General features: G+C 28.6%; 1 protein-coding gene across 1 annotated transcript; it reads left to right on the top strand.

Annotated features, from left to right (window-relative positions):
- The first annotated feature begins 3,009 nt into the window (after positions 1–3,009).
- Positions 3,010–17,000, top strand: LOC135926055 (uncharacterized). Its single transcript, XM_065461720.1, has 15 exons — positions 3,010–4,431; positions 7,063–7,224; positions 7,330–7,444; positions 7,564–7,707; positions 8,689–8,865; positions 9,121–9,619; positions 9,680–10,067; positions 10,894–11,159; positions 11,558–11,628; positions 12,241–12,356; positions 12,882–13,067; positions 14,733–14,830; positions 15,833–15,959; positions 16,528–16,649; positions 16,719–17,000. Exons 1-15 carry the CDS (start codon positions 3,116–3,118, stop codon positions 16,772–16,774), a joined length of 3,843 nt encoding a protein of 1,280 aa, XP_065317792.1. The 5' UTR covers positions 3,010–3,115; the 3' UTR covers positions 16,775–17,000.
- Positions 17,001–18,977: the final 1,977 nt, after the last annotated feature.

Below are 18,977 nucleotides of genomic sequence, written 5' to 3'. Positions count from 1 at the left end.
AGCCTACTGGGGGAACAGGCAACAAGAAGGCAATATGATGGCCCTTATTAAGCTTATTGCAGATTCTGAACCTATTCTAAAAATGTATATACAGCAAAATGAAGAAAGAAAAAAGGATAAAAAAAATAAGGTATTAAAAACGAAATTATATTCAAACCTATCATATAAAACATATACATTCTCATTGAAACCATGAAAAATATGGTTATAAAAAAAATTCAAAATGAGATTACATTTAACAGGTGCTTTTCAATCATAGTTGATGGCACATACGATGTTTCGAAATCAGAAGCAATAGCTTTGATAGTAAGATATGTTGAAAAGTGAGACGTCGAAGCCTGTTGAAAGACTGATTGACATTTATTGTACGGGAAATACCACAGGTCTCGTAAAGCGTAATATAATATCTAAACTTGGCTCGATGAATTTACCCCTTGAATATCTAGTTGGGCAAAGTTATGATGGCGCCTCAAACATGAGTGGAAGAATCAATGGTGTGCAAGATTTGATTAGAGCAGAGGCGCCAAAGGCAGCTTTTATTTGGTGTTATTGTCATTGATTAAATTTAATCGTTGTTCAATTATGATAATCAATTAAAAAATTCGAAATGTTCTAGGAATACTAGATGAGATTTATGTCTATTTTAATGGTGTAAAAAGATATGAGGTACTCAAAAAATTTCAGATGATCTGAAAAAATCGCAACGATTTCTACGCGTCAAGAATACCACTCGGTAATAGTTCCTTATTTATTTAAATTTTAAATGTTTTTTTTATTTAGAAGCTGGCTATCGTCATATAAAGCTATTGTAAATTTTTTTCAACTTTATGATGCCTTGAGGGCAGCTTTAACAAATTTAAAGGATTCTGAAGATCCTGCCACTTCCACTATGGCTAGTGCTACAGTCTTTAGAATAGAAAAATTTGATTTTATCTTATCACTTTGTGTTTTGGATAAAATATTGTTGATAACAAGTTTGGCTTGTACAAAATTGCAAACCATTTCGAAGGATATAGGGTATGCAATACATCAAATTCAATTGGCAAAAGATTGCTTGATTAATTTGAGAAGTATAATATAAATTATTGTCTTAATTATTTTTTAATCTAATAGATAATAACACTGAATTTTTGGATGTTTTTTCAAAGGCGCAAGATTTTTTGAAGGAGAGAAATCTACCTTTTGATTTTGAAAGTTCTAGACTTCAAACATTACAATCCAAAAAGGAGAGGTATATATACTTTCATCATTAAATATAGAAATTTTTTTTAGCTTTAAAAAAATAGGTGTGTTTTATGCTGCACTCGATTTAATTATTATTAACGAAAGATTTAATGATGATTCAATGAAATTTTTACATCAAACATCATTTTTTAAGCCAAAGGGAATGACAGAAAAATCAATTACTAAAGAAGATATAGAGGATATCTGTGGATTTTACAATTTAAATTCAAGTCAAATTTTCGAAGAAATGTTGAAGTTTTGAAATATTTATAAGATGGCCAAAATGGGGAATGTAAACTCATGACCTAGAGGTTCAAGAATCTAAAGATTTGTCAGATTCTGAGAATTGTAAATTTATTTAATTAAAATATTTTTACCAATACATTATTTAGCTTCTTCTGATGATGATGATAATTCAGGGACTTACGATTCAGATTGGAAAAACTATTCATTTATTTTACCTTATCGTTTACTCTAAAATTTTTCTGCTTTCCCTAATTTAAGAATTTTATATAAATATTTATTAACCATTCCCACAACCTCATGTATTGCCGAAAGAGTCATGAGTAAAATTAAATTAATTAAAACAAGACTGCGCAGTACCATGAAAGTTTCTTTTCTCAATTATTTAACTATATTATCAATGGAAAATTTTTTATTTAAACAATTAAATACTGATGAAAATATAAATTCTTTCGCTTTCTCTTCCCCTAATTTATCTAAATTATTAATTTAAAAATAATATTTATAGTTATATTTTTTGCATTTTTTTATATTATATATTAAAAATTGATGCAATAAAAATTATTTTTGAAATTTATGGGTGTCATAATTATCATTTTTTTCGAAGGGGGGGGGATACTTTTCAAGGGGTACTTTTCATGGGGGTATTCTGCTTCATTCGCTCAAAAAGTGTAGGGACCACTGGGGGATTCTATGTAGTTATGATATTTATGTGGTTTGAGCCATTTATTTTTGAAAGAATATTTCGACGGTAAACCTTGAAAATATCTTAAGGAAAAGAATTCTTAATAATTAATTTATATTTGAATATATTTAATTAAAAAATTGCCGAGATCAAGAATATGTATATATAGTATTGCTAAAATTTAGTATTGACCGAATAGTGTATCATATGATCTAAGTAATCGCTTCAACTACTATATTTCTTGTGGATCAAGATAAAATAATTATTAAAACCTTTAATGAATTTTCTTCTGAAGACAATAAAGATTGCAACACATTATCTAATCAAATTATGAATAGTACACCTACCTTGTTTGATTTGTGTATAGCGCAAATTATTTCTTATATAAAAAAAATTTATTACCTTCGGGTTGATATTATAACCCTAGAAAAAAAGCTATCTAGAAATTTAAACACATTAAAATCCCACCAAAAATCATCAAATAAGAAAGCCAAATATAAAAAAGCCACTAGTATTTGCAATGTTTTTGATGAAAGCTTCACATTGCCTACATATTCATTAACTCAAAATGAAAAATTAAATTTAATTCATTATTCATCAGATATATTAGTCTCAATTCCATTCACTCCAAAAAGCAACACATCTCTTGAAAAGTTTTTATTTGATTACAAAATATCTCCTTTAGAGATGGAATATATCCAACAAACGAATTACTCAGGTAATACCTTTCTTAAATCTTCAAATATAAAGCAACCTATATTTAATGAAGATTATAATATAGACCCCTCATTATTATTATTCCTAAAATACAATAAATATTTTGTAATGGTAAAAAATGACAAAAATAATTATGACTGGAAGCTTAAACATTATAATTGTGAAGAAATACAACAAGAAATTATTAAAAAAATTATTCTTTTGTTAGGATTGGAAAAAGCATTTATATCAAATTGGCTCTATTATATGCCAAGTTTAAATGTAAATCATGCTATTATAAATCGATTAGACAATACCAAAATACCACAAGAATGCATTGAATATTTTTTAAGACTTCTATTATTTCTTCCAAAACTTTATCAAAAAGAAATTGAAAAGTTTACAATAAATTTTAAAAACCTCTCAAAGATCAATTTTTACAAGAACACAATCAGGATAACTGATTTAACCTTACATAATCAAAAAATCAGCAATGATTTACTTGAAGCTATTTTGACCACTCCAGAATTTGCATTTCATTTACAACGTATAGATATTTTCAGATGCATCAATAAATACGAGATTTATAATCATACAAATAATAAAGTTGATAATTTGAGTGCAAATGAATTTACACCTACCATCCCTCATAAACATCTTGCAGGGCAATTTGATTATAAAAAGCATCTGCCCCATATTTTTACCCTTTTATGTTCTAATAATAGTAAACAGACCAATAGTCCAATATCTTCTAAATCTTTGGGTTTGCAAGTTCTCAATTTGGGTTCCTTAACTTCTCAAAGGTTGGACATTGTTTATGAACTAGTTTTCAAAAACTCTTCATATTTAACAAATGGTGGTAAATACACAAAAAAGAATCCTAAACATAAAAATTATCACAAGCAGTCCCCTTTAAGATTTATTGATGATACATCTCACACAAACTTTCAAATGGAATCATCTTGTGATGTTAAGCATTCTAACAATGGCTTAAGGGCACTTATAATCACTGACTTGATTTTCACCCCTCTAAATTTATCAGACATGGACCTTTACTCTCCTGTCTACACCCCTAGTTTTCCAATCTACACTTGTGCCCCCCTCTCCTCCCATGCCTCTTATTCAAGTTCTAGCATATATTCAAGTGAATCAGAAGAGGATACAAACTATAATGAAAGTTCTTTTCCTACAGATGATACATTTGCCCCCAAATGCCCACTCTCTTCAGATCTTGTCAATGATACCAACATGGGTAACAGCACTACTAACAAGGTTGTCATTGAAATTTCCAAGAAACAGAAAAATAAAGCTAACCTAAAAAAGCAGAAAAATGATGACAATTTTTCCCAAAATGATTTACAAAAATTGTCTAGAAAGAAGAGTTGCACGGTTAGGAGGCTAAGGCGGTTGTTAGCTGATTGCCGAAGTAGTCTGACATATCTCGAGATAATGAATTGTGATTACCTGACACCCAGAGACTATTCTATTCTATTTGAAGGATTTGCCAATTTAACCCATCTGATTTTATACAATGCCTTTAGTGAGGAAGCCTTGCCTCCCATGTGTCATTTAAAGAACATTGAGTAATTTTTTAAAAATATTTAGCATATTATTTATTAGTAACCCATTTTACTCAGGGCTCTCAATATTCTATTGAACCTTAACCTTTTTTTTAATTTTAAAGTCAGGGTTCAAGAATTTTTTTAAAACTTTTATTTGTTTAAGTTTTAAAAAAACATATTGCAAATTATATAAAACTATATTAAAATTAAATATAATAATCATCTAAACAAACTAAATTAATTAATTTCCTTTATTTTTAAAAACCTGGGCCAGGCCATATAATTTTTTTTTAAAGAAATACCCAGGCCAGGTGAAAATACCCAGGCTGAGCTATATATTTTAAAACCACATATTTTAAATTGTAATTATTAGGAGTGAAAATCAAGAACAAATATAATACATTTTTTAAAAAAATCTGGGCCAGTTTGTTCAAATGGTATCTCTTAAGCTCTCTGATTTTTAATTTTTTTCCTGAAATCTTTTTATTATATTTTAGAATAGTTCATTTTAAGTAAAAATTTTACCAGCACATATTTATTGGTGTTAGATTATTAAATAAGTGATTTATCAATAAAAATATTTTTTTAATACACTTTTAGATTCATTAATATAATAACTGGTTATTATAATATATTTAAATGACAATTTTAATAGTATAACTATAATGAGCAAAATCGCTCAATTTGAGCCTATTTTTATAAACGTCTAGCCAAATATATTGTCTAAGCCTCGAGATTTCCCTAATATATGTCCAAAGCTTTGTGCCAGTTATGAGCAAAATCTTCAGGCTTGCGTAATATTTTTCTGAATAGAATAGTAAATTAGCCATTTTTTAAAATAGACTCAAATGGAACGACTTTGCAATACCAGATGTATGCATTGAAAATTAAAACGATTAGTTGTTTACCAAATTAGATATTACATCGAATCAGACCGGTATCAATTTAATACCGGTAATATCGAATCGGCCTCCAAAAAATGGTATGGGTACTAGAGGTCTGCAATGGGCGATTTAACCCGCCCACCCGCTCACTTAAAATTTCTTTTAAAAAATTTACCAGCACGCCCGCCTAAATGCTAAAAATTTTAATGGCTGGTTTGGCTCTTTATTTATTTATTTAAATGTATTTTTAATTAAACATATATAATATACATACAATATTATGAAATAAACTATTATTTTTAATAAATTGAAGTCTGTTCTGCTCATTTCGCCTGAAAAAATGTACCCACCCACGCCCGCCCATTACTTTAAAATATCTTTCAACCCGTCCGCCACCTGCCCAATGTTGAAAATATTTAAAAAAAAACCCGACCATGTCAATTCAAAATATGGGCGGACGTGGGCGGGCGGGCGAATAACCCGCCCAATGCAGCCTCTAATCGGTACACCCCTAATTAAAAACATTCATAAATAACATAAGGTTTTTGAGCTAAATAGTGTACCTTACATGATACTATTGACATATCTATCTAATTCCTACTTAGCGTTTTCCAATTGCAATGAAAAATTAGTTTTTATTTTTGATACCCTCTTCCATAAAATATATATGCCCTCTTAGAAATAAAAGTATTTGGGCATTCTTTAGTGATGCAAAATCGCTCCAAGTAACTTTTTTTTTAAACAATACATATAAATAATTAGCACTTTTGTAGAAAACTGGTTCTTGGGAATTTTACAATTGGTTCCTGTTCTATTACTATAAGTTTTTGAGAAAGGATTCTGGTTTCGGGTTTAAACTCTGAAATTATGGTCAGCACGAAAATAGTGATATTTTGCTTACGTATTGCGATATCGCTAGATTTTATATCGGTCAATCGTTACAGAGAGAAAACTATATCGTGCTCACTACAAAAACATCCTCAAGGCCCGCTAAAAAAGTCAATTTATCTTGCCAAAATAATAAAACAAGCGTTTCTAATTAAATTTAGAGCGGGTTGAGAACAGTTTCCTTAAGGAAATGATAGTATTAAATTTAAAACGGATATTATAAGGACAATAATTAGTTATAATGCCAAAAAATAGTTATACTAATAACCTTGGTTTGCTTATATAAATTTTTAATCAAATTACAAATCTTCTAATGTGATTGTGTACGTAAGAGTATGGACGTTATAGTTTTAAAACATTTTACAAAAATAAGTTTGGATAAGTTAAATGGTAAAACTAACAGAGATAATAATAGGTAAAAATGATCAGCCTAAATTTTTACCCCCTACCCCGATGATGTTTTAAGCTAGGCAAGCCTAATCGTTTAAATGAGATTTAGGATTATATATAGACTCGACTATAAAATAACTACAAGCCCGCGTATTGCCCAAGAATTATCTTGGAAAAGCTTTAAAAAGGGGGGGGGGTGAATAAAAAGGTTTACGAACATTTAAAGAAATTTAAGAATATATCAGTAAATTAAAAATTAGTGATAAACATGACATCTGCAGGGCAGGTAATTTCTGCGAAATCTATTTAAATATTATTCTTGATACATCTTAATTTACACATATTTTTTTATTCGAATGGCTTGAAAAAAAGGAGGATTATTTTAATATAACATAAAATTCCCCCTCCCCTCCTCTCCCAGATCACCTGGCTTAATTTAAGCAAGCATATTTGATAACATTTATTCTTTAAATTAATAACCTTTGTCCAGATTTTTGGATATCTCTCAAAGTTACGAGATAGATTACGAAAACCCTCAGTACATGTTAGACAATATTCTCAAGAGTTTTCCGAAGCTAATCGGTTTAGATTTGTCCGGAACCAATTTGCCCGGTCACATTATAACAGAATCAAACGCCGATAGTACAAGCAGGTTATTTTTTATATACTATATAAATTTTAAGGATTGGAATAGTAGAAAAAAATAGAAATAAGATCAATTTAATGGAAATGTTTAAATTCTTTGGTATTTTTTTAGGAAAAGAAACTCCTACCTCTCTGGCTTTAAATATTACAACGATAAATTGCTCTTCCTGGGATTGCTAAATACAGCTAATAACGCTTGCACATGCCCAAATATACCAGCAGAAAAAGTAAATTATATAAACCCATTCAATATATGAGGTTTAACATTTATTAGTTTCTTTTGTTTTAGCAATTTTAATACAAATTTGTTTTTCCTTTTTTTTAAAACCATTTAAATAAAAACAAGGTTACTGGTGATGGAGACGAAACCCAAATATTTAACTCCCTCGAGGTCTACATAAACAGGCCAGAAATTTTACAGAAATCTGCCACCGACTTGTTCCTGCTGTTCAGATATTCTACTATACGAGACATGGACAGAGCTTTGAAGGTTCGTGTATATATTTCTTTTCCATAAATTACTACATGAATTTTTGCTATTTATATTCTTGTTTTCTTTCAATTTTATTCATTATAATATCAAAATATAATTTCTCTAATTAGCATGATATTCGAATTGAATATTTAATAATATTATTAGAAATCCAAAATAGATTTACATGCAATCATTCATACTAGGGCTGTGCTGATCTACAAATTTTAATCCGATATTTATATTGATTTTATTTACCATCTATTTTTGTATCAATGTCAAATATATCTTTCAAAAAAACAACTAACTTTCACGAATGATTAAGTGTATTTTATTTTTTTTACTTTTCATAAGTTAATATTCTCATTTAAAATATTTACAATGTTTATAGATGAAAGTAGTTTTGTTAAACAGCTCTATAGTCGATTTTTAAAAAGGGCCTAATCAAAATTTTAACCAAAATATTAATGCCTATGCCTCGAAATTTAGCCAATAGAAGTCCAAACCTTTCTGATATCCGTGGGAAAAATCAATAAGCATGAGTATTTTATTCTTGACCAAAATCTTGAGTTAACCGTTTTTAAAATTTGGCTAAATCGAGCCGTTTAGCAACACTAACTGAATATGACTCGTTAGATATTTAAAATCCTTTTTTATTTGCAGATAATATAACAAAAAATAGGTAAAATTTTAACTATTTTTTTTATACACAACAAATAAATTTTATATTAGTTCCTTTCATTAATTTATTATTATGAAATTATTAAAATAAAAAAAATTGTACGATTATATATACAATTATAAAATAACTCAAAACAATAAAAAAAAATACGATAGTGAATATCGGCACAGCAGCCCTAATTCATATTTTTATTGAAATGTAGTAGATATTGTAACCGACAAATGCTTAACATTGAGATGCAGCCAGTTAACCGTTTCTTCTTGGTTTTTTTATATTTTCAATTGATTTATCAATTCATTTCAATCTTTTTATTTCAGAACGTTCTCACCTTGATGAACCAATACAAAGGCGAAAAAAACGTCTTGATTGCGGCCAGTGCCTGCCTTTTTTACATAGTCAAAACTGATCTGAAGAAGCTCACTAATCCGGTTTCAATCAGATCTATCATAACCCATATACTTGAGTGCATGGAAAGTTTCCCCGACGAGCAAAATGTAAGTCAACCATCTTAATTGCTTTTCCAAGAAATTGGATTCGAATAATATTCAAAATAATTAAATAGACAAAAATTTTTTGTATTCTTAATTAGTTATTATTTATATTCTAATAATTTTATTTTTATATTCACAAATATTATTCATTAAAATAAAAAAATATTTATTCTCTTAATTTTTTCCCCTTTAAATTTATACTTTTTTATAATTATTTTAAATTTTGATTTATCTTAATCAACCATTTACGTCTTTAAGATGATAAGGAACGGCTTACTTACAATGTTCCAATTCAACATTCCGGAACAAATTTTATTTGCCACCGACAGAACTGTTTCCATACTCCTAAAAGTTTTGTCAAACCGAATCCGCAAAATACAAGTTCCTAATATCGTTTTCCCCGATTATCCTCCTTCTACCTTTTCGGTCAGGAGAAATGTTGACGATATCAACGTTGAAAACAATACTACAAATCTATCTCCCAGCGTTCCGAATATCTCGTTTTCGGTTAACCCGGACAATACCTTTGCTTTGGGTGGCCAAACTGACGTTGGCTACCGCGAGATAGAAGATTTCAGTTATGATAATAATACCGTGACCCTGACCTTCGAATTTGATGATTTCAATGACGAAACTTTTCTGGACGTGGAGGAAAGGGAGGACTTTGAGGTCGAGGAAACCGATATGATGGAGAGGGACATGGAGGGTGACGTAGTTATGTTACCGGCGGCTAGCTCTAACCAGTCTAATATAGATGGTAAGTTTGTTAATATTATAAAACTTTATTTTTTTTTGTATACTATTACTATTTTTATAGCTCCCGACAGTTTAACAAACAATTTTTTGCAACAGCCCGACAATAATTATCGAATCTTCAATATCGTGGGATCGAACAACCCTTCCAGGTTGCCCACTATCTCAAACGCTCGGCTCAACACGAGATCGCATTATCGTCATCCAGTGACTCGGGATGATAGATCTTATAATGACATGTCGAATTCTCTCGCTTCCGAGCGCCTTCCAGGGCTCGGTAATATTTCCGAGGCCGAGGGGATGAATGAGAGGACAGAAGACGTTGATGAGGACGATGAGTGGCGATATTTTTCTGACATAGGATCAGGATCCGATAATTACGAAATCGAAGATGATCTCGAAGCCAGGATAGGGTCTGGTAACGAAGAAAATGTCGCTAATGGGGATGAGAGGTGAAATTCCTTTATTAGTATCTTATTATTAAAATCGAGTTTTTGCGAAATTAATCTAACGGAGATGAGCAGCAGGCTCGATCCAGTAACTTTAAATAAAATTAGGATATATCATACCATTTTTCAAAAAGTTTTGAAGTCGGAATAAAATTTTATTATTAAATACATTCTAATAATTTTTAAACCAGCGAGCTTCTTAGTCTGACCCATTTATGTATAAAACCATCGAAATAATGAAGTGATTTCCTTTTGTTTTTTTTAAAGTTAAATTAATGTATTGCGTTTTTTATATCATAATCATCTTTGGTTGAATACACCTATAGTCGCCCACTAACTCTTACAAGAGATTTTGCTTGTCATAGCTGGACATATTCCCTAGGGGTAATTCAATATATTTATTAACTCGAATGAATGTGGTTTGAATAAAGTTGTGTTTCTTTTTGCGCCATCACATATAATGAATGATCACGGATAAATAGAAATTGTGGATGGCCAACGTTGTTATATAATGACCAGTTATCCTTATAATATGACCAAGACGAAAGTGATTTATTTATAATCCTATTCTGTTCAATTTTAAACCGTTTTTAGTTACAAAGAACAAGAAACCACTAAAATAACCATTTATTCCATTAAAAAAAAACTCTTAAAGTGCCCATTTATTCTGATCCATTGTAAATAAAGTGGAAATATCCTAGAATCATGTTAGATTATTCGATACTTGCTTGACGAACGCCGACTCAATCTTAATATTTTTAAAAAAAATCTTAAAAATTACCGAAATTTATATTTTTTTAAAATCTGCCTGTCCCCTATTAAATTAAAGAAACACCCGAAACGTTACCCGGAATATTTACTACGAAGAAGACGACGCGGCCACCAACGAAGACCGACTCGACCGTCTCATTACTCGCCTCAGCGTTTGCGTGCTGAACAGCTTAGTTTGCGCGTTAGATAGCCCGGGTAAGCTTAGGATAGGTGCCGGCCTGGGAACCATTTCCGTCATGCTGGCTATATGCCGAAATAAGCTCGCCAAAAATGTTTGTGACGAAGTCATGGAAGTCGCTTGGAGTACCCTATGGAACATCACCGGTAAAAAAACAATTTTTTAGGAAAATGAAAGGATTGTTGTGAATAAAAGAAGGTAGGAATATAGTTATAAATTAATATAATTCGAGAATCTACACGTATTCATTTTGATTGCCAGATATCTTTTATACAAATTCTACGAACAGGCCCAGGAAAAGAGAATATTTTTTTGTAGTAAAAATTCAAGTAATAAAATGTTTATGGTTGGGAAAATGATTCCCATTCGAAAACAAATATTTCCCTTTTTTAGGTTTTATTTTTGCATTTCTTTTCGACCTCATACGCGGAAAAATATAGCGAAAAATTTTAGAAATGAATTAAGGGATTGCCATATACGAAGGAAAGGTATTAAATTATATTTGAGGTTTTTCTATATTTCCTTAAATTAAAAAATAAATTAGATGAGACGCCCGAAAATTGCGAATGTTTCTTAAAATTACGCGGCTTAACTACCTTTACTAAATGTATCAGGGTAAATATACATGATTTTGAGTATTTTCATATATTTTTATTTTTTGGTTTTTTGCCCAAGATTTAACAGCTGATTTGTTTTTCTAAAATTTTTGTATAAACATAAAATAAGATCATCTTAATTATTTATTATTCAAAACTTAAATATTATTCATACATGATTTATTCTTATTTGATATTTTACTTTTGTTACTATTAAAAATTATTAAAATATTAAGTTTATTGCCAAAAATGTTTTGAAACGTTCAACAACTGATATTAAAAAATATTAGATTTTATCACAGCTTTTAAAACGTTTTGGCAATCTTTTGCCTTTTCCTTTAGCGTAGAATTTTTTTTCTACCTTTTTAAATTCTGCATAAAATAAGAGATCTAAGACAACCTCTTATGCCAATCTACTGCAATTCTAGAAAATAATTCTATCATGGAATCTTCGGTTAATCCAAAATCTATTTGATCCTTTGAGGAAAAATCGATTAAGTTTTCTTTTTATTGCTTCTTTAAGTGTCATAAAAATAATTTAAAGGCAAATTTGTATTCAAAATTGGGCTTGTGAAAATAAACGATTTCTAAACTAAATGTATCATCTTAATAAAATAAATATTTCGTTTAGAAATTCAAAGATAGACCAGAACTATACAGGAATATGTTGGGCTTGCTGGGTAATATATCCGAGGTGAAAGGCCTTAGGCCATGGCTAATGAAGGACGCATACGTTCAAATTTTTTAGTATGAAAAAAAAACTTAATTCTTATACATTTATTATTACGAAAGTTGAATCCTATTAAGAATAAATAAATGATGATTTAAAAAAAAGTTTACAGGTTAAAATTTAGCCCCATTGTCCCATCCATTCTGACCCCAATGGTATAAGAAAATATGATTTTTTTCTAATTTTCTTAATATTTAAATCCCAGATAGGATTCTTTCTGATCATTAATACTACCATTGTTTCATAATTTATATACTCATTTAATATAAATACCTGTTTATTATTAAGATATCCATTACTAATATATATTTTTTGGCATATAATAACATTTCCCATTCCTTGATAAATATAAAGATAACCTTTTGAAATAGTAAATTACCCTTTTGCCCACATTTTAAATTATTTATACCTTTTCGGACCGAATTTACTAAAATGGTCCGGATAACCGATTGAATTCCTGTCATCACCTTTTGATTTTGATCTCAATACCCCTTTTTCAGCTCTGAATATTAACATCTTTTATAAATAAATTTATCTTTTAGCGAACTGTTATATAATTTTGTGGACGGGATTGAGATAGCATATAACTCGGCCGGCATACTCTCTCACCTACTCAGTGACGGTGTTCAGGCCTGGACCATAAGCCTACCCAGGGATAAGATTCTAACGAGGTTACCAAATACCATTCATAGATGGAATTTGGACTCCCAGAGGAACATCAACTATAGGTAATTAAATTAAATCGTAAAAATAGTAGGACTAGGTAGAAGCAGTGAGTTATAATAAAATATGGGGATAAAATCGGTTTAAATGTTGAAATTATTTTTTAAGAAATTTGTCTTTCCCTTAAATGATAGGAAAAGGCAATATTAAATCACGTAATTTAAAGAATTTTTTTACTAATTTTTAGGGACCCTTGAACCGTTATCTATAAAGTTTTCGGTTCGGTTACTGTTATAAAATAAGTTTTTTTTTGGCAAAAAACGCGAATTAATTTTATTGAGATAATATTCATTAAACAGTCACATAAATAATTAAGACATGTCAGTAAACATAGAAGGTATGATAAGTAACATGTATTACAAAAGTCCACAATATTTAATTAAGATTTGATATTTGTTCAAAAGAAAAATTCTCTGCAATAATTTCTTTATTATGAGCTAATAGGGTTGGCCGATTTAAATCGCGATTTGAATCACCCTGATTTTTTTAAAAAAATCAATGATTTAAATCAAAATTTAAAATAGTTAAAGATAAGGACTTAGATAAGCTAAATCTAAATGAAGCAACCAAATTGCACTATTAATCACCATTTGTTGGACAAAATTTTTTTTTTTCTATTTCAATTTTTGACATAGTAGAAAAATAGTTGCTGATCCTAATCGCAATAGTGAAAAATTATTTAATATTCTAAATGTAAAACGAAACTAATATCAAAAATCTACACATATTTAAAATTTTTTTTTATTTCTTTCAAATAAAAAAATAATTAATAAAATTAAGAAATAACATATATTAAAAATCACCAGTAATATTTATATCATCGACATTGGTATTTGAATTTAATTGTATAATTTAGAAATTTATATCTAATGAACATTTTAGAAATAGATTACCTTTATACTTATTTTTTTTTTTATACAATAATACAAAATTTGGTTTCAAGATTTTCAAAAATAATAGTCAGCTGAACTTCTTTCGACACCGATATTGATAGTTGATAGTTAAATTTTTTTTAAATAACTATTATATATCATCTGCTCTTTATTTGAAAAAATATCAAATTACAACATATATCATAATTACCTGACTTGTTCTCTTGAGCATTAGTTTACATGCAAGATAATATTAAACTAAAATTTTAAAAAACAATATTTTACAATCTTAGACCATAATTCTTTAATTAAAATATGAATTTTTTTAAAATGTAAACCAAAAAAATAACAATTTTTGCCAACCCTATGATAAATACTTGGAATATGTTGTAATGTATATTTTAGTCAACCTCTATAAAATATGTAAGCATAAATGAAGATTAATTTACGTGAGTTTTATTTTCTAAATTTAAATATAATCTAGCAATTAAATCAAAATATTTTATAGAAAAAAATAATAGAATAATTTTAAAAAATTACCGTTAAAATAAAAACTTAAGAGGAAAGTGTTACTTATCAAATAGATGGTCATAAATTACAATATATATAATATAAAACAAAAGAGCTCTAAACCGGTGCTCAGATAAATTGTATTTCGTTTTGCCCTTTTTTGGCAATTTAGTATAAAAGTTCGCTTGTGGTTTAGGAAATGATTAAAATTCATTTCGGTATTATGGGTCGGCTCACTCGGAGTTCCTGCTAATTTATCATTTAATAAATATCAATGAAAACGGACAGATCATTGGTACCCATCTTAGGCTTGCTTGAACATTTTGAAACCCCGCAAGTGCAGCACTGGTCTGTATGGGCCCTGGCCAACTTGACGAGAGTTTATCGTGAGTTTATTAAATAATATTTTTGTGACTTAAAATCTTTAATAATATTGTTACATCTACATTTATTGTAAATTATATACGCTCGTTATATTAAATATTTGCATGAAGTAAGTTTATACCGATATTTGTGAATTTCTTAAGCCATCTATGAGAACCACCATCTTTACCTACGTGCCAGAGGGCGACTTACAAAAATTTCTATGGGGGCTGAAGATTTTTTTAAAATTAGATATTTAATTAATAGGTCAATATTATCTATTTTGTAGAATATTTCATCTGGAGTCCAGCTGCCCCCATGAAGTCGGCGCTTTACTAAGTGTCCTAAAATTTTATAGTTTTGAACTCAACTTTTTTTGGGCGGTCCGGTCCTACTGAATTTGAAAAATTTGCTGATTTTTTTCTGCCTAGTAAAATAAAATTGGGTAGTCCATTCAAGTTTCTTTATTATAATACAATTATTAGAATAATGAGATGGGTTAACCAATATGGAAATTTATCAATTTGTGATTTATAACTATAATTTTGTTATCTTTTAAGCAATTTAATAAAAATAAAAATATAGAGACATAATTTTCTCATAGAAAGAAAGAATACTTTAGTAAGTATATCAGTTTATATATTTTTATTTACTGGAATAGATTGAATAAGATAATGAAATTTTAGTTATCGAACTCAAATATAAAAATTATACAAATTGATGAATTCCCATCATGTAAAAAAAAATACAAATATCATCAAATTTTTTAAAATACTTTAATTAAATATTTAATGTTAATTCTCTCAAATTAGATTACCCAATTATATAAGTTATAAATCACGAAACTTTCCTTGCAGGAAAAATTTTGAGCAATGAATTTTTTTTTCGAAAAACAGATTTTTTTCTAAATGCCAATAATCTTTTAATATCAAATTTTTTTCAAACTCTAAATATAATGGCCAACAAACTCTTGGATTATCAATATCTTCATTTCACTCAAAAACTCAAAATTACTTTATATAAAGCTGAAAGGTATTGCAATTTATTGGAGTCTGAAAAAGGGATACCTTTATTAAAAGCCATAGCTTCGGATCCCAGACCTTACGATCATATCAAACAATTGACGAATGTTATACTCAATAATTATGATAAGTAACATAATTTTTTTTAACATTCATATCATGATATTTTATTTTGTTCACAAATATTACGTTGGAGCTAAGGCGGCCAAATTTTTTTAAAATTTTTAACAATCATCTAGACGAAAATATATAAATCAAAATTTATTTACCCCCCCCCCCCCCCTACCATCATAATATATTTCAAAAAATGGCAAAAAATAATTATTTGTAAATTCTAAATATTTGAATAATTTGTTTTTTGTGTCATAATAAATTTGCCGTTTGTTTGTTTTGGGATTTTTTTAATATTTTTTGGCCCAAGCTCTAAATCCACTGGGTTGAACTAAAGGGAGGCCTTAAGTAAATTGGTTGGAGAGTTGCTCATATTTTTCTTTCGAATAATTTATAAAATCATAGTAGGAAAATTTTTTATAGAAATGGTTTTTAAAAAATTTATACTCTTAAATAACTCCTCCATCCAATTATTTTGAGAGAATCAATGAAATACCCTATACGCCTCTCTGATATTTACACCCCCTCCCCCCTCTCCCCTTAAATCATTCTTCATAATATATTTTTTCACATTATATTCCGTTTAGATACAAGAATAATTCGAGGAACAAAAATACTCCCATGTTAGATAACCTTGTTAGTGTACAAAACGTTGAAACGCATTCTCATCAATTTCAGCCAGTTACTTCTGCCCATCCCTTGGAAATAGGTACAGAAATAATGTTAATAAAAAAAGAAGATATTAAAAATGACAATATATATTTCTTCCGAAATCTAGGTTACTTCCAAATATCGACGCAACCCATAATAGATTTCGATCCGCAAGAGCCCTAGTCCAAAATATTTATGAATTTATAAGTATCCTCTTGAAAGATCTATTTATAGAAAATTACTTTTTTAATATATATTGTATAAATATAAATGCTAACTAACCTATAATTATAAATAGTTTAAATATATTTATTATAAAAGGGCATAAATATTGTCATTTCACAATTCCTTTAACGCCAAATTTTATTTCAGATACAGAAATCAAGCACGGTCTGAGATATTAATATTTTGGTTAAATTATAGCATATTATAAAATTGATAATAATTTTTATCTTATAATGATTTATTATTATAGATTTGATGTTAAAAAATAAACAATTTAAATATAAATTAATACCAAAACTATGGAAGGGGGCCATTTGGAGTTCTGGTGATTTTCACGTGAATATCTGAGCTTTTAAAATAATATTTATATTACCAATTTAAACAAAATCAAATGAATGAATATTTTTTTTAGCGTAATCACTACTTATTGTTGTAATTTTATTCATTACTATAATAACTACAATTTTTTATAAATAGAACATAAACTAATTATATTTTGAAGAATTTTAAAAGATGCAAAAATATTTCCATCATTGAGATTGAATGGAAATTATTTACATTAATAAATAATTTTGTTTTATCATTAATCAATTAATATTTTTATCGATATGGATCATGCATTTGAAAAATGAAGGACCAAGGAAATGTGATAACTACGAATAGAACATTGTTATTAACATAGTGCGCTACTTTTTTCAGTAGCTTTAGCGCGCTACATTTTTAAAAATTTAGCGATAGCGGTAGCTCGCTACTAATTTAGAAAGTAGCTAAGTAGTCAATTTTATATTAAAATATACAAATTATTACAATATTTATAATTAATTCTAAATCATATCTCTTTTTATTTAATTTAATTTTGAAATTTATATTTAAAAATGTGCATTATAAATCTATTTTTCAAAATAATTAAAATTTCTAAATGTCGGCAATAGAGATTGATATTGAAGATAATTTTGGCACAGATCATGTCAACAAAATAATTTTCGTGGAAAATGTTGTTAATATGGAATTTCCTTTTCAACACAGGGTATAAATTTTGTTGTAAGATGTGCCAGAAGTTTTTATCATCAAACAAGACTTAGAAGTTTTCAACTTTAAAAAACCGAAGGTGATATATCAAGCAAATTTAATATCAAAGCTGTATCTATTAATAGGGTTTGAGCTAGATGAGTTTATGTGAAAGTTGATATTCAGGCCCATTTCAAAAATGGTTTGTTTCAACTGGCCAAAGTATTATTTAAGAATGTTATAGTCAAAACAAAACTGCAATCATAATTATAAATCAGCAAATATTAACAAGTAAGCGAAAATTTATATAATATTAATAATTCAAGTAAACGACCAAAACGCATCATTGGCTTTTCTTTGACGGTTTTTTTAAATAGCGGAATGGGGCTTTTAAACACTACTACCAGAGCAAAATTAGAAAAAAAAGAAATACAAATATAATTTAACAAAAAAAGGAAATCAAAACTGCATACATTCTCCGCCCCCTACCCTCCAATTTTATTTAAGTTAAGATAGCATTTTCATTACTCCTTAGCCACCCCCCTTCAGTTTCAATGACAATCACTACACATTCACGTTTGAATATCTCTCTAAATATTCATGAAAGTTCCTCAGGGAATCGGATAAAGTATTATTAATAATAACTCCTAATGAGGTGAATGATAGTTGAATTAAATGCTTATATTTGTTAAAAATTAGGCAGAGGTGGCATAGGGATTGTGGTAGTGGTGATAGAAATATCATTTGGAGGCAACTGGGTGTATAAAATAAACATATAGTAAAACATTAGATAAAAAACAAAATAAACCTCCAGAGGAGTTCACAGTGCCTTATTATCTTGGCCACCAGTAACTCTAGAACGGGTAAGGCGTTTGTTGAATCGCCATTTTTTCATTTGCTTATCTTTAATAATAGATTCATCATGTTTGGTAGCAATGTGAGGGATTAGGGTTAGCCTAGACAAATAAAGAAATCAGGCAAAAATATAAATATACTATTGTTGAAATTAAACAAACATTAAAATAATGTAAAACCGTAGATGGGTCAATATTAAATGCATATTTCTAGTAGTTGGAGGGCTTTCATCAAAAAAAAGTTTTGGGGGACTTATCAAGCCTATTATGATATTCTAAAAGTTAAAAAATAACATGAT

This window comes from Gordionus sp. m RMFG-2023, chromosome 3 (genome assembly GCF_954871325.1).
Source record: "Gordionus sp. m RMFG-2023 chromosome 3, tfGorSpeb1-WG-v2, whole genome shotgun sequence".
In the NCBI taxonomy this organism is placed as follows: Eukaryota; Metazoa; Nematomorpha; class Gordioida; order Chordodea; family Parachordodidae; genus Gordionus; species Gordionus sp. m RMFG-2023.
Note: the sequence above shows the minus strand (reverse complement) of the source record. Positions and strands in the feature narration are given on the sequence as shown.